This window comes from Agelaius phoeniceus, chromosome 5 (genome assembly GCF_051311805.1).
Source record: "Agelaius phoeniceus isolate bAgePho1 chromosome 5, bAgePho1.hap1, whole genome shotgun sequence".
In the NCBI taxonomy this organism is placed as follows: Eukaryota; Metazoa; Chordata; class Aves; order Passeriformes; family Icteridae; genus Agelaius; species Agelaius phoeniceus.
In genome coordinates this window covers 57,615,235-57,638,399 of record NC_135269.1, presented here as the reverse complement: position 1 = coordinate 57,638,399, position 23,165 = coordinate 57,615,235, and the positions used below count along the sequence as shown (strand labels likewise).

At 34.1% G+C, this 23,165-nt stretch overlaps 1 protein-coding gene across 1 annotated transcript in view; it reads left to right on the top strand.

The window, feature by feature from the left end:
• TBC1D22A (TBC1 domain family member 22A) overlaps positions 1–23,165 on the top strand; it is a 140,791-nt gene that overhangs the window by 94,512 nt on the left and 23,114 nt on the right. The window contains exon 12 of the mRNA XM_054631460.2: positions 14,073–14,168. Within this exon, the coding sequence (XP_054487435.1) occupies positions 14,073–14,168 (96 nt within the window). The remainder of the gene's footprint in view (positions 1–14,072; positions 14,169–23,165) is intronic.

Sequence of the window (23,165 nt, the reverse complement as noted above, 5' to 3'; positions counted from 1 at the left end):
CAAACCACAGTAGCTGTGCCACTCAGAAATTACTTTCTGAATCCTAGAAAACTCCTCAGAGCCTTCTCTGGCCACTACAAGATTCTTTTCATCAAACTCTATTTACCTCCTGAGCCTCCCATCAGTCTTTCTGGCTCTGGTTGGTGTTCTTTGCTGTAATTTTTCTCCTGGTGTTCACTGTGATCCCTGGAATTTTCAATTTGTCTGAAGGGAAGCTCCTAAGGGATCTCACTTTTCCTCTGGAGACATCATCCCGACCTCCTGTGTCTGTTTTTAAAAATGAATACAACCCCCACAAACTGAAAGCAAATAATAATCTTTTACAATACTCTTCAACTGGGTCATGTTAAATATCCATAGGATTGCTGTACCTTGGATCACATAACCTTTAATACATTTTCCATTGGTTTTGGTAGATTAGAACAATTGCATGTTGTGATTATTTTTTGTCATCTTTGAGAACAATGGCAGAAATTCCTTAGATTGTGTTGATATGTCTGAATGGAAAAGATATTATGAAAAGTAATAAATGGAAATTATGCCTCCAACTTCTATTTGCTCTGAATTTGTTTCTAATGGAACTTTTATGAAACACAATAAATAGTAATGAAAATGCAAGTTTTATGTAGTGACTTAGGAAATAGTAATAATATCTTGAATAAGCTAAATAGATACAAATAGCTATACAGCAGGATTTTTTGCATTCTAGGCAGAAAATAATATTTTGGAGGAGACACGTGGATCTAGTAGATAGGACAATAGAGATTACAGTTGAAATACCTATGCTTTCTTGCTTTTTCATTTAAATACACTCAGTTTTTCTTTCTTTCTTGCAAAAAGTTATGGATGAAAATTTCCAGATAACATCACCTACTGTTTCCTTTCTGTAAAAGAACAGACTTTGTGGAAGTTTTATATAAATTATTAAATACAAATCAGCTCAACAAAGACTGTATCTTCTGATTATCCTTTAATAGATTCTCTTGTTGCTGAAAAAAGTCTTATACATTGTGCTCAAAAAGATCCACAAAACTAATAGTAGCATTTTCATGATTGAGCCTTTAAATTCTAATAGTCTTTGTGTTTGTTAATAAACAGGTTTTCTTCTTTCTAATGGGATTCTTTCCTTGTTAGTAGTGATTTATCAAGACTGTGGAAAATCAGTGTCTTAATGGGAGAGCAAATCAATCTGCCCTTTCTGAGAAGTATAAACAACATTCATTGCTGATACTTTTTTAAACCTTAGGTTGCAGACAGAGAAAAGTTGTCTCTTAAGTACATTATAACTTTATTTTAATATTTCAGAAAAAAATCTTTTTCTGGCGGTTATGTGCTTTTGGTTTGTCTTGAAACAAGCCAACACCTGCTTTTTAGTATAGCATTTTCATAATTAAAAATACCAATTTTGTTCAGTTTTCTGTAGGACACAATTTGAAACACTTTGTTTCATGATACTGTATGACATTTGCAGTTAAATATTTAAATTCAGACTAAATGTTTGTATGATTGCAGTGTATTTTTTTTCAAGTGTGATTATTAATATAATCTCTGAATATCTGCTATGTAAATTAGGTGTATGGTAAAGATATTTTTGATTTTCTGACTTGTGGCTTCTCTTCCTCTTTGGTATTGATTCCCATTTCAGTACACATGCACTCTTCATGGCTTTTACTCTGTCTGGGCTATGACTTATTTTTTTCTTATTTTTCTTTTTGTTTTACATTCTCTTTCTCTTGAGTTTGGTACCTGTTACAGAAACAGAACTCTGCTGCTTGATTCCCTGTAGGCTCCCTCTGAGCAGTGGTGACAACCTTTGCTTCCCACCTGTTTCCATAGTAGCAGCACCTTGTTGTTTTTGAGAAGTGATTATTAGTTTGGGTTATTGTTTAGGTGCCCAAGGATGCAGTGAATTTTCACAGCCTTCAAAGGCTAGCCAAGCTTTAATGGGATAACATGGAAAATTAACAGCCCTTGGAATGTTCCTGACACAGTCCTTGCTGTTTGAAAGTCATGTGGCAAATGCAGATTCTTGAAAGGTAGCCAGGACCCATCTTCACTGGCTCATCACTAGTCCTATAAATTGTAAAACTTCTGGAATCTGTTAGTAGTTTGCCACCTCTGTTTCTGTCACTGTGCCTGGGTGCCTGGCTCTGGGAGTCCCTTCAGTGTATAAATTCTCAGTATAACTTTGTGTGAGCTGATGCTTTGTTTTGCAGCTCATTTTGCACATTGCTTGTTTCAAACATGTTTCTTCCAGCTTTGCACACTGTGCTGCTTTTGTTTTGGCTGGAATGAGCTACGGATGTTGTCAGTGTGTGGTGAGCTTCATCCTTCCATACAGCCATCCTGTGATGGCAGAGATTTTATACCAGTAAGTTTTTAATGCCACGCTGAAAAATAAGGTGTACAGAAAACAGTTTTCCAAAATGGTATTGGGTAATTGGTATTGATTATCATAAAATCTCTGCTTTGTTTTTTTGGTTTTTTTGGGCTTTTTTTGCAAAGTATGTAATTGCATTAAATACAGTTTATTTTTTATTTAGTTTTTTTTTTATATCCTTTGCTATTTTGATATTGGTTTAGAGTGTTTTGCAATCAAGAAATCACTATGTACACATAGTAACAGAGTAAGCAGTGTTAAAATTCTTGTATCTATGGTATCTATGTACCAAAATAAGTTATATTTGCAGTTACATTATTTATGAGATATTAAAACATTGACATTAACTTAAACTTATGCTTGAACATACAGCTTTACATCCTTCTCTCCAGCATTTTTGGATATGTTGGTCAGATTTTAAAGTCTGAAAGCTCAAAGTCTTCAGCCTTCATTGCTGTAAGCAAAATCATGTGAGAAAAATCTTATAAAGCTGCAGGACAGATACAGTTAACAATTACATTTTGATGCTACATCCTTTAATAAGTAAATATTTTAGTTCACACCTTGGGTAGATAATATTTTGTTTGGTTTCTGTTTTAATTTTCTAGAGGCTGAGTTGTTACTGTGGAGCATATTTGTTTGTTTTTTTCACATTCATTTTGTTGATAAAATTCATCTTGAAGCCTGGCAGCATAATTTTTTATGATTGCTTTTTTGTTGCCTGTTACAGCTTAATAAGAGAGATTTAGAGAAAATTGTATGTATTTTTTTTCTTTTATAATAGTAAAAAATAAGTTCAGAAAGTGCCATTTATAACCTCACTATGTACTCTTTTCAAGTCTTAAATAAAATAAATAAGTAAAATGCTTCTGAAAATTTGGAGAGATGCTTGGGAATCTAATGCAGTGTCTAGGTTGTTTCAGTGAGACTAGTCCCACTGTCCTTTCGATGTATTTGGTCAATATTTCTTGATAAGAGAATGTGCAGAAGTACTATACTAGATGTTATACTGTGAATTTCAGCTGAAGATTTTGGGTTCAGTCAAAAAAAACAGCTAGAAAGCCTTTCTTTGGATCAAAGCTGTCGTCCTATTTTGATCTGCTTAAGGGTAGGGGTTGTGGTGAGGGCACTCTTGTTTACTTTGTCTTCTGTTGGAAGTGTCTCAATCTCCTGGTACTGAAGACTCAGTCCTTCCAGTGTCAGCATGGATTAGTGGAATGTTGCTCACAAAAGCTGGAAGGAAAACAGCAAGTCATGTTCATTGACAGCAGTAAGAGATTTGAGTGACTCAAACTTCAGTCTGGTGATGTCATGTCACACAGGAAGAACATGAAGCTGTGCAGGTTACATCAGGCTTTCAGTATGGGGAAAGCTGTTGAAGAGCAAGAGCTTTTTAAGCCCTTGTGCTGTATTTGTGATGGAGTAAGAAAAACCCCCAATTCTAGAAAAAACCCCAATTCATTATTGATAATATTAGAATTAATAAAGTTGCATGTAGGTGGTAATACCTTAAAATTTGCCTTGCCTTCTGCCACTTTTTTCTTCATTTACACTACTACTGGATATTCTTGTAGGAGCTTTTATAAGGAAGTGGCTGCTAGGAAAGCATTGATGGTTAGTGTCTGATACACCTGAGATGGGGAAAAGTATAAAAGTGTTGCTGTTGTAATAATCTCATAATTGCTCAGGGCTCTTTAGGGTCAACATAAAAATTTTGTTTTTCAGAGATAAGAATAGTAGCATCAGAGGTAACCTCCAGAGAACCTTGATAAAGCAGATTGCAACAACTCTGCAGGTGTTGCCATTCCCAGTGAGTCTTTTGCTTTATGCTGCTGTCTTCAGTCAGTGGTCTGGTGTGAAGACTTATTATTAAAGCAGACTTCATCTTAATCCACAGTTGATTGTCAGCATCTTAAGAAAATTTAAATCAAAGATCTTACCTTGATTCAGTGTCCTGAAAGATACTTAAGTTCTGAGCAGGCTGTGGCATTTAGCATCCTCAGAACTGTAGTGTTATTCACAGGAAATATTTTTGCTAAATCTAATAAAGGCAGTCATATTATGTAGATGTAGTAGATGTAGTCTCTCATTCTGATCAGAGTTCAGCAAAGCTGCACCTGACCATCACTATTAATTCTTTGTGTGCTAAGCAGTTGGTGGATGGGAATAGAAGTGGTCTGAAGAGTAGTTTTTGGATTAGCTTGTTGAGTCTTTTGTACTAACAAAAGAAGCAGCTAGTCTTATTCATCCCAATAAGATCAAACTCCTGGTGATAGCTATCAAGTATTTAATGGATTTAATTAAAATCCGTGCATTATTAACATTTCCAGCTGTGATATTGAGTGACTAGCAATTTTCAGATACTTAGAATGAGTAATGGTGTTGGCTTTTCAGTTGCTTTTGATACAACCCCTTTTATAAGTCTGCAGTTTAGCACCATCATGACTATAGAGCCTCTGTGCTGGATGGAGCTGAAGAGCTGTTGAGTAATATTTTCAGATGTTGTGCTTTTCTTTAATCAGACAAGATGTTGCTGCATTCAGCAGCTGCCTTCTTTAGTTTTGGTGGCATTGTTAGTTTGTTTTAATGGAAGTTGAATGAAGTGTGAAGCATGCAGACCAAGGAATGTTGTAAGCAGTCACATGGTCACAAAAAGCTTGGTATAATTAAGTCATCATCACAAAGCAAGATTGAACATTCAGGCAAATTGCCATCTCTGAGTAGAGACTGATTGAGATAGTGTTGCTGTGCAATGAAAGTGTTTTCATGAATCAGATTTTTGCAGGACAACAAATGAAGGAAAATAACAGTCCCAGCTATTTCCTAACCTCTAATAGGAATAATGGTGATCAAAAATTAAGGATTTTGTTGCTTGTTTCTTGTTTTGTAGAATTTGATTTAATGTGGTTTAATGATGGGAGAAGGGGAAGCAGCCAGTGATGTGTCTTGAGTATCTTGATAATGGTTGTGCTAGAAAGTTGGATGATGTTCTTGACTCTGTGTTATGATTTAACTCTGTCATGCCTAAACTTCTTAGCTTGGAGAACAAGGAAGGAAGGTAATATCTCATGCTTATTACTAAATGTATTTTTGGTATTTCTACTTATCATCTTAGTCAACAAGACCGCCTATTAGAAAACACGTGACTGAACATGTGACATATTTGTTCATTCTCAGCTCTTATGGTGTATTCCTTAAGAGAAAGAAAAAATTTTGGAAATACTTTGCTTGAAAATTTATTTTTTGTAATAATTAAGAAGAAAATAGGTTTTTCTTAGAACAGACAAGGTTCTGGTATAAATGTCAATCTTATCAGAAATCTTCAGAAAACTTTTACATTACATTGATGTAATCATCTCCCAATTTACAGAAGTAGGAATCTGGGGACTGTAGAGTTTTTATTTACTGAAAAAAAAAATTCAGCAATATCTTTATTGGATTGTTTAATATGCTTTTCTCAAATTACCTATAATATTTAATTTTAGAGTTCATTGTAATCTGACCACCAACTTTGTCCTGAAAGGCACATGAGAACCTCTCTCTATCTGGAAGTGACATATGTAGCCTAAAACATACTTCATGAGATGAATTTCTTTAAATTGCATGTTAGCAGTGTGTCAGTAAGCACTTTCTTGTTATTTGAGAAGTTGGAATAAGCAACCATTATTTTTTAATACTGTTAATACTTGGATTTTGCTTTAATCTTTCAGTATAAATATGTGATATATATGTGTAGAGGTATTCTCACTACTTTTTTCAGTTGTGAAATGGTAGACTAGCACTTATAACTTTCTGTAGGTCTGCCTTGAAGTATTAATTTGATAAGTTTTATGAAAGCTAATAATATGATAAAGCCAAAGCAAATTAATTAAACAATGAAACTATTATGCAGCTATTTCAGCTATTTGAAATCCATGGACTAAAAGCTCCAGTGATTGTCTCAAGCATGTATTTCAGTATATTTGATAACCCATGAATATCTGCAGAAAAGGATATCGTTTTGCTCTTTTTAATGAACTAACAATTTCATACCAAAAATTCAGCAGTACCTCTGTTTAGAATAAAGGGCTACATGTAAATGAGGCTAGTGCAGAAATTATATTTAAACAATGCTGACAGTTCTTCTATTGTGCCCATTAATTAATTTCCCAGTATCTCTGTTCTCTGGGAACAAACTGTAAAAATAATTAAAATGATACATGAGGTAAATAATTCTGAAATTCAAAAGGTGAAATAGGGAATTAGTTTAGTAAATATTAGTCATACTGCTTATTTGTGCTCATTTGCCTTTTAAAAGCAGGTTGGTGAGGAAGCGTGGTCTGGTTTTGGTTCCCATGATCTGCTGAAGTTCTCACAGGTGGAAAAGTTGTCATATTATTTTTTGATCATGCTTGTGCAATTGTGCTTGTCCCTATATCCAATCAGTAGTTTGCTTAAAGCAGGTTGACATTTATGTAAAGATATTTTGCCTTGCAGCAAAGTACTTCAGAATTAAATCAGTTGCAGGTGATCATATTTACTAATGATCTGGATTTAGTTTGTGCTTTTTAAGTTAAATCATACTTTTAAATGGAATTCTGTGACTAAAAGCAGTGTTGATTTTAGTGTGACACAGCTTTGCTTTTTTCCCCACCACATTTTTGGCCAACTAATTGCTGTCAAGTCTTGACTTGAGACAGAATATGAATGTTTAAGTACAAATTAAATTAGTGATTTCAGAGAGAAGGAATGGGGTTTTAATTAGAAGGAAACTTCAAAACAAATTTCTTTCCAGCTGGACAGTCATGTCTGAATAAATGAAGCCCAGCTTTCAGCCTAGCTTAAAATATAAGAAGTTTTTGAAATACATATTCTTTCGATCACTGAATGGTGAAAAAAAGATGAAATCTAAATTTTGGTATCCCAAATGTGCATGTCTTTGAAAATATTTTGTCTGGATATTTTTAGTCGAATCTGCCATGTAACCTATTAAAAAACAAATAGCCCACAGGTTTTAGCAAGTTTTTTCTGTGACTTCACTTATGCTAGGGAGGCAGATAGTTGGTCACTTCTGGGTTTATCCCTATCTTATTGCTCCTCAGACTTTCCATAACCACTTAGTGCTTCCATAACTTCACACCTGCAAGAGGGATTTTAAATTCAGGTGGGGCTATCTCAGCAAATTAAAGATGCAAAGTGAATTTTCTGGTAAATAGCTAGAGAATTAAACTCTTCAAACAGTGGAAGTTTTTGAAAAGGCTGTTGGTAGTGTTGTCTTCTCATACACTCTTACAGCTTCTGTGATCTGTCTGCCCAAGTCTTTTCTGAGGAAAAGACTCGGGACTAAGGTGTGTAGGGAAGTATATGCTTCACCTTTATATACATGAGAAACAGAATTAGTGTATGCTTGTATTTCATGCTGTTAGAGGAAGTAAATGACATAGTGGTGGTTGGTGTTAATGAGACAGAGATTCGCTACTTTGAGTCATTACACTATGTCATGGTTTGGGAAGATAATTAGGAACCATATTAATGGCTCTAACCTAAATAGTTTGTTTTTTAATACATCAGCTATGTGAACAAAGAAAATATAGCTGTAAGTTATCAACTGCTCTCTAAAACCTAAACAGTGTAAATTATCTATTGTTATTAATGTGGGCTTGTAATGCTGTGTGGCTCCCACTTGTTAATGCACTGAAATCAACCTGGGAGAGTTTCATTAGTTCTTGCTGCTGGTTCTTCCATTCTCATTGACAAACAAATTACTTGCAGAAAGTAATTTTTTGTTCCTACTAGAGGAACAAAATGTAAAATACATATATTATTTTGGGGTTTTATATACAGCCCTCACTATTGTTATCTAAAATCACAGTGGTTGATTTATCACTGGCAGAATTCATCCTTACATTGCCACATCCCTGTTTTGCTATGTTCTATGTAGTTATAATTGCTAGGTAAAATGAAAGTTGTCTGCCTTTTCAAATTGTAGAAATTCAAGGCAGCAGATTAGTAATAGTTTCTCCAGCAAGTACAAAGAACAAGTCATGGTCATTCTTCGCGACAGATAACAAGAGGCTTATAACATGGGAAATTAGAGAAAAGAAATTACATTTCTAGTGTCTATCTAGGTTTTTTTCAAAATAATGTTAGAAATGAGTGTTGCAAAGTGTTTTCCTTGTGTAGAGTTCAGCATCTTCTTGCATTTGTATCCAAGGCATTTTTCAAGAAGACTGCTTTTTTCCAGTTTCTTCTGTCAGTATGCAATCCAGCAAGAAAAGGCTTTAAGGGAGCTGCATAAGAAGCTCCATTCCTTTGCTAAGATCTAGCAACACTCCTGTGTGCAAAGGTAATAAACCACCACACAAGAGGAGGGAAAATAGCTGTAAAAGATGACAGTTCAGTGTTGGATGTGAAAGTGTTTGATTGACTGAGAATCCACTTGACATCCTAGTCATGACTGAACTCTTTAAAAACTTCTTGGTGAATTCTTTAAAAGAACCAAATGAGAAACATTGATTTTTGCTTTCCTCCACAGTGTATTCTGGAAAAGCTAGGACAGAAAAGTCAAATACACACTTTGCTAGTTATTTTTTTAATCTATTTGAATTGAGCATGTTAGCAAGTGAAGAGGGCAGTAATTTAAACTCCATTCTGAAAATACAAGGTCATGTGGAAATTTATATGAAAGATGCTTCATAAAACTAAATTACTAGTTGAAGAGTGCATAAATCGGGTAAATAGTAATTATCACTAGCATGCATTTATATTTTTGACATTGATTCATAGTCTTAACATGAATTTTCCATGCCATATGGAGCATTCCAACAGGGCAAGGTATTGATCCAAAAAAATTCCAGCAGTGGTCTGTGTTCTTTGTGGCTGGGATTTCACAGCAGAGGTTTATGTCAGAAGTCATATTTTAGGAATTGTTGTCATGTGGTTGGTGACTAGATCAGAGAGGCCGATGTCTAAATTGTTGTGAAAACTGATCTTCACCTCATTTTCAGCATAAATTTGCCAAATCTAATGGAAGATTTTATGATAAGTAATTTTTTTGAACATGCCTAGCAGAAATAGGGAATGTGAACACAGTTCTTGTAACGTTTCTTTAAAAATAGCTCTTCTGTAAGGGATTTAGTGAACTCTAAGGGTTGAGATATTTGCATATTTTTTTGGCTGTGACAGATATTTCTAGCTCGATGTTATGACCTGGAAATGTTACTTTCCATTAAAGATTTTGAAATGCTATGAAATGTGTTTGGATCAGATTTTCTTTTATGCAAAGATCAAACCTGCCCATAAATTTTCATGTTAATTGATGGATGTTCGCATTAGAAACAGCTGCTTGTAGGCCTTACCTATAGGTTATGTTTTGTTTGTTTCTTTTGTTTTTTTAAAGCATAAAAGATCCAACTTTGTTGCTGCATTTATGGTAAGAATGGATTCAGCTTAGACAAATGCTCTTGGTCACTTACTGCTTTTAGGATTATCCTCTTGGGAATAGACATAGTGAAGCAAAAACAATGATACAAGACAATCCAAAATGTGCAAACTCAGCAAAACTGTTGTTAATAGGTATTTTTGCATATAACTGTAAAAAAACTTTTTAACCTGTAGAATGAATAAAATTAAAATTTTTAGCACTTTTTGAATAATTTAAGTTTCATTTTATAGCTGACTGGAAAGCTAACAAGCAGAGAAGGGATCATCCAACATGAGCTGGTAGGCTGCTGTGTACAATAAAAATAGTTGCAGTCTGCAAAGTATTCCAGTATCTTTTAGAATGCCAAGATTAAGGTGACTTCAGCTCAATGTTCTCTAAAATTGATTGGAATATTCTTTCACCATGACTAATTATGTCATTTTAAGAAAGTGTTGACATGATTTTTGTAGGGGAAAATCACACCTCACAAAGCTTGAGAGCCCGTGAACACATGTAGCAGGCTGATGCAGAATATTGAAAACATTGAAGAGGGTTCTTTGCTAAAGGTTATTAAAGAAGAAACACAGCTGTGGAATTCAAGGAAATGCCCTTGTATGAATATTAATAACTGCCTGAAAGATAGAAAACAAATGTTAAGAACAAGTAGGCAAGTTTCAAAATTAAAGGAAATAACATGTAATTCTTTTGCAATTTGTCACGAGGCTTAAGATCTTTCTGCATAAGAGATAAAAAAAGGATAGAAGAGCAACTGAGACAGCAAAGTTTGCTGACAACACCATACTACTAAGGGTAGTAAAGGTGAGAGGTGAAGAGGAAAGAGTCACAGGACTTCATGTTTCTGTTAAATGTGTTAACCTGGCATAAATGACACAAACTTTGGTGTGGACTAAATAAAGTGAAATAAAGTGATATTGTGTGTTTGGACCAATCCTAGCTTTAGTGGTATAACTATGGGCTTCAAGGTAGTTTCCTACAGTCAAGCACAAGAGAAAAATACAAGCTCAGTAGCAGTCAAGAATAGAAAAATAAAAAAACCCAAAGGTTCGAAATTACTGGAAAAGGTAAGGAGAACAAAATATCATTATGACCACTATTGTAGTTATATTCTTTCTTCAACTTACATGCTATACACAGGTCAGGCCCTATTTCAAAATGAGAAAATTACAGGAAGAGATGCTTAAGAAGGCTGAGCAAAGGGCGTGGAACTGGTACATGAGGAACAGTGGAATAAGCAAAACAGTTCTAGTCTGCAAAAGATAAGGAAATATGAATGGATTGCAGAAAGTAAACAGGAAGTGATTCATACTCTTTCACTATCTGAACTACTTTGACTGAAACTAGCAGGTTTAAACCAGACATGGCATGCACTCGTGTTTTGGAATTCTTTGTTCCAGGACTTGATGATTTAGCAAAAGCTTACAGTTGCAAAAAGATTTCGGAAGTTAAGACAAATTCATTAACTCCTATTAAATGGACATATTCTGCAGCTTCTCTTAGGACATCTCTGAACACAAAACCTTTGAAACCTGGAGTATTCTGGGGAGATACTGCTCTATCTTGCACTCATATACTCAGTCATCTGTTGTTGGTCATGCCAGGTGAGAGGCTCGTTACTGTCATGGACCTCTCTGGTGTGCTCTTGCTGTGTTTCTACTCAGACTGGAACTCTTGAGTCTGTTTTGACAGTGAATTGAGTCTGAGCCTAGGGAGTCAAGGCTCCTGGCTGATCAGAAATGAAAAAGGTGGAGGAGCAGCCAACATATTCCACTTTTCATGATATTCATGTGTTGGCTTCTTTCTCTTTTTATGCCATAGATTGCTTGGATATTTGGGCAAAAATTATTTAAATCTCTTTTCACCTAAACGATCTGCTCTTTGTAATGTGGTAGAAATGGAGTTGCTTAAGGTTGCTTTATTCATGTGTAATTATTGAGTATTTGGACGTCCTTGTGTCTGAGCTATTACTTGAGTAATGAAATGTGGTTTAATACCTAACCCTGACAAAATTTCATAGCTTTAATTATTCTAAGTACTTAAACAATAATTTGATATTGTATATAAATACAAATATACAATAAAATTTGTATATAAATGCAAATATAATAGCATGAGGTATTACACTCCCTAAATGTTGATGTATCCAGGGTGGAAGGTTGCTTAGACTAATCATTGACAAGACAATAATCAGTTTAGTCATACAACAAAATTTGCATTCTTTTGGTGGTTGTCTAATTCAAGAAGTTTGGGGAGTGCAGTCCAAAAAATGCCTTTTTTTTTCAGCTGCAGAGGAGATCCAGCATTTGCAGGGCAATGAGATACTTGTGATGTTAACAATCTAAATGATTTTTATTGATAATGACAGATGGTTCTTAGATAATATGCTCAGAGTCGTCTGTAATATGTTCAGAATAAGTCCTCTGGAAGGTTGTACATCTGCCTTGAGATTTTTTTCTGAAATATTTAAATCAAGGTCATTGTTTATACTTGATTTTAAATAGCTTTTAGCTGGTAGTCTGCATTTCTGTACATTTAGAGATCAAACTGTTTGTAACTTCAAAAGCTGCAAATGGAAAAGTGTAATAGGTATCAGGTGTTAGAAAAGGCAATTATGCATTAGCTGTTTTACTCAATTTCTAAAACTGTCTAAAGCTATCCATTGGAAATACTTTGTACCTAGACTTATCTCTGAAGCATGATGAATTTTTAAATCTGTAGGGGATATGCATTTTTTCTCTAATGAATTGCATTTTTAAGCCTATTTTGTTTCATTTAAAAGTGCTTCATTTTGAAGAGCTTCATTTTTTCAGCAAATTTTTATTGGTGAAAGAAACCAGAAAAATCACAAGACAAAGTACAGATCTTTATACACATCCAGATAAGTCTTCTACATTTCCTTAGAAGTATTTCCAAAATTAGCTAATTCTTATTTTCAGTTCCAAGTGCAGTTTTAAACTTAAAAGCTTCCCTCCAAGTAGTTGGCATTGTCTCTTTTCTGGAACCTTACTGATTTGGTGGACCAGATGGTCTGTGGTTTCTGTAGCTGTTAACAAGGTGTTTTACAAACCTCTTGTAGCACACTCTGCTCTTTTATCAGTCAAGGATAGAGGAGAAGGAAAAGTAGTAGTAGGAGAATATTTTTCCTTTGTCACTCGTTATAGCTGGGAAGTTTATTTATTGCACAAATTTTAAATACCATGTTGTTTTAGGTTAAATAGCAATAAAATAGGTATTTTATAATGTTATTCTTTATGTAAGAAATTGTTTCAGTTCACTATACTTGAGCAGAACACTGTATTTTTCTAAAGAGTAAACTTCAGTTTATTGAAATGACCAACAAAGAATATGAAAAAATGTGCTATATTTTTAAAGCACTATAATTAGATCTTGTAAATTATATAGATATCAGCAATTACATACACCTCCATTTGTCAGATTATGTAGTTTAATTTCATAATTATTATTTTCAGATTTTATTTTAATGAGATTTTACATAGCATTATTTCACAGTCATAACATTGATAATTTAATATCATAATTATTTTTTCAGTCCTTAGTGGTATAGAAAATAAAATCTGAGATTAACTTGATAATATGAGCAAACTTAGTGATGTCTTTTAATGACCTCATCACAAAATTTTCTCAACCCTTATGTGAAATTATAAAATACTAATTTCTAAGGGGAGTTTTATAAAGGGATGGAATCTGCTGACTTGCACCAGAACAGAAAGCTGCAGATCTGAATGCAAAACTGAGCTGTATATGTTTCATCTTATGAGTAAGTTTTCTTCCTATAGTGAAAACATCTAATTCAGTTCAGTATTATAAAAATTCACAAGGTATTTTTATTTTTACAATGCTTAATAATTTCCTATCTCAAAATTTACACGTAAAAAGCTACTGCTAGTAGAAGAGTTGACTTAATAATGGAGATGAAACACATGTTCACACCACAGTGTTGAGCTGGACAGTACAGTATTTCATACCAGATATAAGCTAATGGATAACACCAGAAATGGAAAACACATCAGTAAAGAATGGATTTAAATATGAGAAATGGAAGCTGCCTTACCTCTGTCCCTGTTACAGATAATAGCAATGAATAGGTTTGGCATAGATTAAATGCAAGCATGTTTGTGATACAAAGAGAGACAGATGTGGCTGACATTTTTAGTTAGAAGTAAATGTCATAAAAATACACTTGGGGCATATGGTGATCAAAAGTATTATTATTTGTGTATTGAAAGGATGATCTATTTCTATTTTTTCTAGTCTGAACCAGAGGGTTTTTCTCACTTCCACTTGTACGTCTGCGCTGCCTTCCTTGTCAGGTGGAGGAAAGAGATCCTGGAGGAGAAAGATTTTCAAGTAAGTGAAAAGGATATTTTTCAAGCACAGGGTGCTGTTTCTTAGATTTACCTTCCTAGCATTACTCTGGGGATGAATTTAAGACAAAACAGGAGCAGCAAGACTGACGATATCTTACTGTTAGAGTTGCACCAAAACTGTTAGACCTGAAGTGATGGACTATAAGCAGTAGGAGATGTCTTTTCTTTGCCCACTCTGGAAAAAAAATAATGTTTTAACTGAGGCAGACTTTGAGAAGATGATTTCTGGGGATGTTGTTACCTTGGTATTTCACAGAGATTTTTGAAAAGGTAAAGTTTGTTAATCTTAAATGTGTCACTGAAGAATTTATTTGTAATTTCTCATCGGTATAATATAACATTCTCTAACAAGGTCATGTTCATTTTTTCAAAAAAGCTGGACAAACAGTCTTTTAAAATGAGGAGCCTATCTTTCATTAGGAATTAAAAGGACTTCAGGCCTCTGTGTTTCAAAACCTTACATTTTTTCAGCAACAAGCATATCAGGATGTTTGGAAGAAGATTTGAATATGGTAGATAGGCAGATCATTTGCATACATCCATAGAAGTCCAATTATTTTTGTGAACTGGTGACAGTTCATTTCATAGAAATATTTATATTGAATTTTACCCTATGATACACATTGAATGCCTAAAAGGCTTTAAAGTCTCGTTTGAAGGCTGAATGTGAATAGCCTGTGCTGCAAAGCCCCCACCATTGCCTACCCAGGGGAAATGGCCCATTACCAGCTTATTTTATCTCCAGCTGACTGAACTCTGTGGCCCTCTACAAATGAACCATTGTGCAAATTTGTGTATCACTTCAATCTATTTTATCTTCATGAAAGGATTTATTCAGAGCTGTCGTGGCCTGTCTTTGAAATGAATAAATCCCTAAGGGCACAACATAACAGCTTTAATTTCTCCTACCTGCTAACACTGTCAGATTTTCTCAATTTATGGTACTTTGTCAAAATCATCTCTAATGTTGGTATCCATACCTCTCGATTACAATTGTTCTCTGTTAATCCTCCCTATTAAATTGTTCATGTTGATTTCCCACACCAAAGGCCATAATTTTCTTCTCCCTACCAAATCTATTACAACTATGTTTCAAGTGAATAATACCATGGTATAGTACTATGAAGACTGGTTTTGTTCTCCTTACACACATTCAGATTTGTTTACTTATTTAATAGCTAAGGTATTTCTGTATGGTTTAATTTCTTTATAGACCATGTGAACTAGAATATAAAGTACAGAAATCAGGAATACACTGGAATGCATTTATCACGCTGCTTTGGATTGCTTACATGGAAATGCAATTGGTAATTTTGAGGGTCTGTAGATCCATGCTAGTTTTATCACCATCATATGTTATCACTAAAAGCCTTGGCCTTCTTTATTGTGTAACATGACCTTTTAAAATGGCTGAACTAAAGTGTTATCAATTCTCTAAATGATACTTCTGTCCCACAGGCAAGAATAATATCCATTATTCTTCTGCTTTGTTAATAATAGCTGTAGATCAGTGCCTAGTCTTCAAAGTAATAAGCACTTAAACTGCATTGGAAAATTGGGGAGTTCAGTATGTGCTGTCTGGAGCACTCTGCATTGAATTCACATTATTGAGAAGTCATAGCTACAGTACATTTTGTACAGAAGTTTTTTGTTCTGTAAACTGTATCAAGAACCACATGCATCCAGTAATTTCTCTTGCACATAGCATGGTCTGTATCTGTTTTTCTGCATATGACAGGAGTAAGGGAAGTTTCTCCTAACTGTCAGTCAGAGGGCCTGGTTCTTTGCTACTAGCTGTGAAAACTCCTGCTCTTCTTTTACATGCCTGCTTGACCTCTTTCAGTAGAAATACAGACCTCACAGGAATATTAAGTTGGAATAATTTTCCAAGAACATCAGATGTGGCACTGTGCCAGAAGAGACACTGAACAGATTTTGAATGAAAGACCAATTTTAAAGGAATTGGTTATGCAATACTTTTATTCTTATTATTTGATGAAGTATATTATCAGTAATATTACAGACATGGTGACGATAGAAAATACTCTTTGCTCTTAAGATACGTCTTTTCATTCTTTTAAGTATGTCTGAAACCAAGCAATCAGTAAAAGTATGATTTTTTTTTTCTTCCTGATATGAACAGATTAATTGACTTAGATACCAAATGTTCATCCCTCAATATTTCCTTATACAGACACACAATGCCTGTGACTGTAGTTTTGGGGACTTCTTTTGTGTATTGTCAGGTAGCAGAGAAATTAATTTTGAAATGAAAGAAGTTAGGCTGGACTCACTATAGAGTGATACAACCCAAAAATTTCTTGGTATTTGGTTTATATCTGTAGAATTAAATATTAAGATACTAAGGGAAGTAAGTTTTGTTAAGGGAAGGGTGGAAGAAATAAATGTTTCAACTCAGGCCTCCATATGTTCAAATGTTCTTTTGTATATATTATGTGTACGTACTGTAGATGCACATGTATATATACCTGAACAGGTGTATTTATAGACTTGGAACACAGGCATATAAAACTGTGTTGATTTTTTTTCATTGTAAGATGATAATCAAGTCATGATGATGGTTGTCCTCCTTTGAATCATTTGAACAAGTCATTGCTCTCACTGCCATTTATTTGGTTAAGTACAAAATATCAGATGGTTTTAATTTCCTAGGAGTTCAAAGCTGCTTAGAAATTTGTCCTACTTATTCAGTAATCTTTCTAGTAAGCTACTAGAATCCCATTTTGAAATTTGCTATTTAATGCAACGAGCTGTGTGATGCAATGCTGTGTAATGAGGACAAAAATTACTACATTCAGCAATTTTTAAATTCCCCAGAGTCACTTTTTGATACCAGTGAAATTAAACTGACATGTTTTCAGGGAGATGTTTTAAATATTTTATGCCCATGTATAATACAAAGTTTAACACTATGGAAAACAGTTCTTTTAGTTTTCATTACAGCTTGTTATTCTCTCTTGGTTCTCACTTCTAGAGAGTCCTCTTTTTCTAGATAGGATGCCCCACAAACCCAGGTACAGAGAGGAAGTTTGGATAGCTCTGTTACTCTGTTCATAATTCAGATTAGCAGTTTATACTTCACATGTGGGGGAGCAGAGAACACAATGGCTAGGCAGTAAATGGCAGAAATTTTAATCCTGTCTTAGATTTTCCCTTGTAACTAGTGTGATGTTTTATACACTCAAACAGGTCATTCTTGGTTTCTGACATTTCTATTCATGATATGAATATTCTGTGTTAATTTCCTGGTTTCATACTAGTGTCAGACAAAAAAAAAAGAAAAAAAGCAGTAAGCTTAATCTAAATAAAAATACTTTTTTTTAGTGAGATACACTATGCCTTTTGAATACAAAATGTGCAATTAATTTAGCTCAAGTATCTAAGCTTAAGTAATTAAACGTGCAAATAATGAAAACATTTCTGATGAGTACATCAGCATGTCTCAGACTTTGGCTGGCTGTTATTAATTTTCCTAACTACAGCCATAAATCCAAAATTTTCCTGAATTCTTGAGAGGTGTGGGTAGCTGATGCTGTTAAGTGATAAAATATTCATGTATGGTTTTGAACATATTTGGAATTAAAATATTAATATGGCTACTGAGTTGGCCAGTTTTGTACAATGTACAAGATATCTGAAAGATTTTTACAGAAACTAGACTTCAGGGACTAGATTCAACTGTTGAACTAAATATAAGCTAATGGTAATTATAATTAACTTACTAGTAGTTGAATTCATACTGGCTTATCTGTTAGATTTGTACTTTAAGGAAGTTATCACTTTGTTGACATAGCTGAGCTACAAAAATATATTCAGTATGTTGTAGTAAGGAATCTCTCTTGCAGATCTTTTCTTATTCATGATTTTAAGATATAGGCTTTTCTGTCTGTCTAAAAGACATTTTCACCCACGCTGTCACCAACTCACATCTTTATTACTGCATTGTCCTTTTCTTTGTCATTGACAAATGCATTTTTGCTCCAATTATATTCACCCAGACTGCAAAGAAGCTGTAAAGATAATTTTTCAGTCCATCATTTTTTCTTGCTTTCTTGCTCTGCATCTCCCTTAGCTCCCTCTTTTTTAGAGCACCAAGGAAAACTTAGACACTTTCTCTTTTGAGGCCTTTAATGGACTAACACTGACACCTTACATGGCATCTGAGATTCAGCAGTGAGCTGCTGACTGCAGTCTATCAGCCCGTGATGACAGCTTCATTACCCACCTGCACTCACAAGAAAGTAGCAGTGCTATCTCCCACTTTGCCACCTTACTTAAATGGAGCACCTAATGCAGATATTCAGCTACTTTGCTCTAAGCCATGCTAAGTTCTGGTTTTTTGCTATGCCCAGAATAGATTTGACAGGTTGGCTTGAGTCTGTTAGTAGCACTTAGAGTCACATTGATGAGTTTTGTGTTGTTTCTTTTTACTTTTCTGTGAATTTATTGTCTCTTGCTTTGCACTTGAGCCATAAAATCTTCAGGATAGTGACTGTGCTTTATTCTTGTTTATATAATATTTTAAGTAATGATTAAACAATTATTATTTTGTATATAGGAAATAAGTTTTATCGACTTGTTTACCAAAATGAATGCACACACAATTGTATGTCTTATTAGAAATTAGATAAATGCTGAATAACAAGATACTTAGAAGACAAATTCATGTCTGCTGCATATATAAGTAATAGGTTTTATTTTAAAAAGTTTTATATGAATATGTTTCCTAGAAATTATCTACTGTAGAAACATGTCAGATATCAGAAATGTAATTTCGTACTATCTTTTTACACTCAACCACATTAATATAGACTTCATTGGTCTTTTGTGATCTTTACATAGTTTATGATGTAAATTTTTAAATTTTACTTTTTCTGCTTGAAATTATAGGAGTGCTTACTTCATATCATATGAGGTGTAGCTAATAAATCTTTTTTAATTTAACTTCCTGGTATGTATTGTGCTAAAAAATTAATTTCCATTGCTCCTGCAGTAAAAAGAAATGTTTTTCAATTAAAGAAAAAATAAAAAATATGTTTCTGAAAGGATTAGTTTTTTGAACAGAGGAATGTTTGCCCTCCTTCTCTCTAAGCTCGATGATTAGATGATTTTGTGCCCTCGTTCTTCTGTGTATGGAAGCTAATAGGGTCTTTTCGGTGGATGTTCCAAAACTTGTAAAGAATTAAAAACTGTGAGCATGGAAATCTTTCTAACTGTAAAGAGCCTGACTACTACCACTGCTGTGATTTAATTCCCTGCTGAGAGCGCTTTTGGAAGATGTTCAATATATTGTACTGTGTTTCAAGAAACAGCTCTGCTGTTTTAGACTTCGAAAGTCATAGCTGGCAACCTAACGTGAGATCCCTTCCTAATCTCTGAGTACTGGTAGCAGACAGCTGGGATTCAACACTCTGGGATCATTTATGTTCAGAAGAGCCAATTTGCAATAATAACATTGCTGACTTCATTTTTGCAGGCAGAGCTTAATGAACAGAGAATGATGTGAGTGGTAATAGTTCAACTGCTCTGTTATCAACCCCACTCAACTTTGTCAAAAGCTTCTGCGTATTTTGATTGTCATGAATATCTTGACTTGGCCTCCACATGTGAGGGTATTTCAAATTAAACAGAACGGTGCAAAGATGTTTTAACATTCAGTCAGAACTACAGGTTTTGTCCCACAGAAATTATTATTGCAAAATTTTAATATTGAACTGAAATGTAACAGATGGACTGTAGGTCTTCCTTCTTTTAATACTGGTACTTATCTAGTACTAGGAGGAGAACTTGCCCTCTGTCTGGAAAGCTACTGGAAGATTCTGACCAGTTTATATGGTACACTAAATGGCTTAAGGAGCATGAAAAATGAAATAGAAATTGTAATTCTGCCCTTACTTATCTCTTGCTGTATGGCTTTCCATTTTCTTTTGATTATACTGTAGGCCTATTTTTCCTGAGTTATATATTGTTTTTCCCAAAGTTTGGCTTCAAATGTGCAAAGCAGAGAATGAAAATAGTTTAAAAAACAAACAAACAAACCCCACTTTGGATTTATATCTTAATTTAGCTAGGAATGTGTGTATTTTCACTCCTAAATTTACCTCTTTTTCTTTGTTTTGCTTGAGTTTCTGGGCCAAGAGCCTATAGGAATAATATATTACTCATGCCTGGCATGTTAAAAGTAATATTTAATATACTACCAGTAACACAGGTAAATTTTGTAGTATCTGAATTTGAAATCTGCCTCTGTTTCTGTTGCCCTCCTTCCATCTAGCTCTCCCCCAGAAGTCCTCCTTTGTCCTCAAGATATTTGGAACAGTGGCACATAGTAAAATTACTAGCTACAGTACAACGATTTTGAATTACAAGTAGCTTAAATATATGTATTTGCTACTAAAATGGAGAAGTTATTCTGTGATATGATGTAGTCTAATATTATCAGACAAATCACAGCAGTCAGTGAGACTAAGCCCTGCTTTCCAAAGCACTTGAAGAACAGTAGTCCTGGAACATCTAATCACTGCAGCCATGACTTATCTTGGGAAATCTGTACAGTTGTTTGTTTTGGGTTTGGTTTTTTTTGCACTGAAATAGGTTGGTCAAAACAGGAAGAAATTTTCAAAATCCCTGCTGAAGGAGTCTAGTTCCACAGGCCAGCATACTCCATCAGTAGAAATTTTGTTTGGGATGCAGCATGAAAAGTGGAAAACTGAAACCATGCTTATAAGAAACAGGACAAGCTTCAGCTTTTGTTATTGATATAAGTAGAATAATATTTTAAAATTTTTTAAGGATCTTAAAACTTTATAAATATTTCTAACTGTAATCTTTGTTACAGAGTGTTGAGATTTAGTAACTTCATTTTTACCCTCACCTGTTTTAAGTGTCATTCCAAGGCACATGGCTTTTATGAAGTCACTTATTTCTCAGAAGTTTAAAACATCTGAAAATCAAGGTACTGGGAGATAGTAACAAGTGCCTTCTTCCCTAGCACACCAGTTGAGAGCATCTAAAAGGGAATGAGGTACTTCACTGTAAAAGCTGGAGTGGCTCTTTCTAGAGGAAATGTGTAAGATGTAAGAAGAGTACAGGGAATTGTTTTGAAGTGATGCCCAGCCACTTCTTCTTCAAAGTAGATGGGGAGCATGCTTAAAGAGCCAAGGTATTAAGAACTTATGTCTCTTACCAGAGCAGTTTGGAGATGTATTTTGACTCATTGCACACAAGTGTCAGTTTGTAATACTTTCACATTTGCTGACTATTAAAAAAAAAAAAAACAAAACCAAAAGGGATATAATAATTTATAGTCCTGAATAGTCTGTATTTTCTTCTATGTAAAGGTTCACGCCATTTGAAAAATTGCATTTCATCAGTTTTTTTTCTACAGTTAGTTTCAAATTAAGTTGTTATTTGAATAGTTTGCTTTTCTGATAGTCAGAGGATGTGTTGCAATTTTAGATGATGCATCAAATTAAAAAATTCAAATGTGAGCACTGAAAATGCAGATTTGTGCTTGGATTTCGTGTGTGACATACTGCAATTCATTAACTTCTAACCCTTCTTTCATACAGAGCAAAATCTTTAACAACAGATGTAGTGTATTTGAGAGCTCAGTTCATTATACCATATATTAGTATGACAGAGTTCTTACTCTAGTGTTTGTCTGTGTTCTTCAAAAAAACCCTAAGCAACTATATTACAAAGTCAGCAGTGATTTCTATTTTCTAAATCAATTGTGTGTGATATTAGGTAATGTCTTCCTTATTTTTCAAATATTAATTTTTTAAGTAATGAAGATGTTAACCAGCTGCATAGTTCAGTACAAATATTATATGAAGATATGATTTGTATTTCAGAGACCAGTTAGATTGAAAATGTGTTACATTATATACTTTGGCTTAAGGTTTAGTGAAATAAAGTGAATCCTCTAACTCAGATCTAAATTAGAAATAAAGTCACTTTTAAATTACATTTGTAGTCAGTGGAAAGACATGTATGAATTAGTCACTTTTGATCTCACCCTATCCTATGCAAATATTTATGTCACTGTATTATTTATGAAGGAATATGGCATTGACAGAAATTAGAATTCATCTGTCAAATCCTACATTTAATGATCTGAATATTAAATACTTGGTGAAGATTTGCTTGAGGATGTGAATGTCTTTTTGCAAGCCCAAATGTTATTTCTTGTACTGATTTTTACCAGAGATGTTACCAGTAAAGAAGAGGGATGGAAGCTCCAGTAGAGACTGCTCAATAGAGGGAAAGACTATTGAACATAATTCCTCTCAAACTTGCTGTTGTGTGCAGAAGAACTGTAGGACATAGTGTTTATACAATTCATATTGCTTGGAAGATCCCTTTACATTCTGAATGTTTTTATGGAAAAGGCATCTGTTTCTTTAGCAGGCATTCCTTCTTCAGACAGAGTTACCTGACTCCTCACAGACACCTGAGCCCTTGCCTTTGTGTGCACCTCTATTCTTATTATTTGAATTTAAGGATTTTAGTGTTACAGATTTGAATTTGATTTGGGCTTTTTTTTTTGTGGGAAATGCATTCTAGTGATTATAATAGGAAAATAACTTTAATTCTTGTTTAGTAATGGATCTTACTTTTTACTGTCACTGAGTGAGTTCTAGAATTAATTTTGATTTTACTTTATAGTTATTCTGTAAAATCATACTATTGTGTTCTATATATTCTTGCCAATAATTTTTTAATGTATTTTATTGATTTGGTTTAAACCTTTCCATTACTACCCATTTTGCATAGTGACTAATTACCAGAGCAACCTAAAAAAAGAGTATTACCAACGTATCACTTGCTCCCTGATATCTGCCAGTCTCTTCAGAATCAGTTTCTTGAAGAAGGAAATGTAGAGGATTAAAACAGATAGAAGACCTGGAGATTTGCCTGGATGTAGAACTTCAGAGATCATTGCAGTTACAAT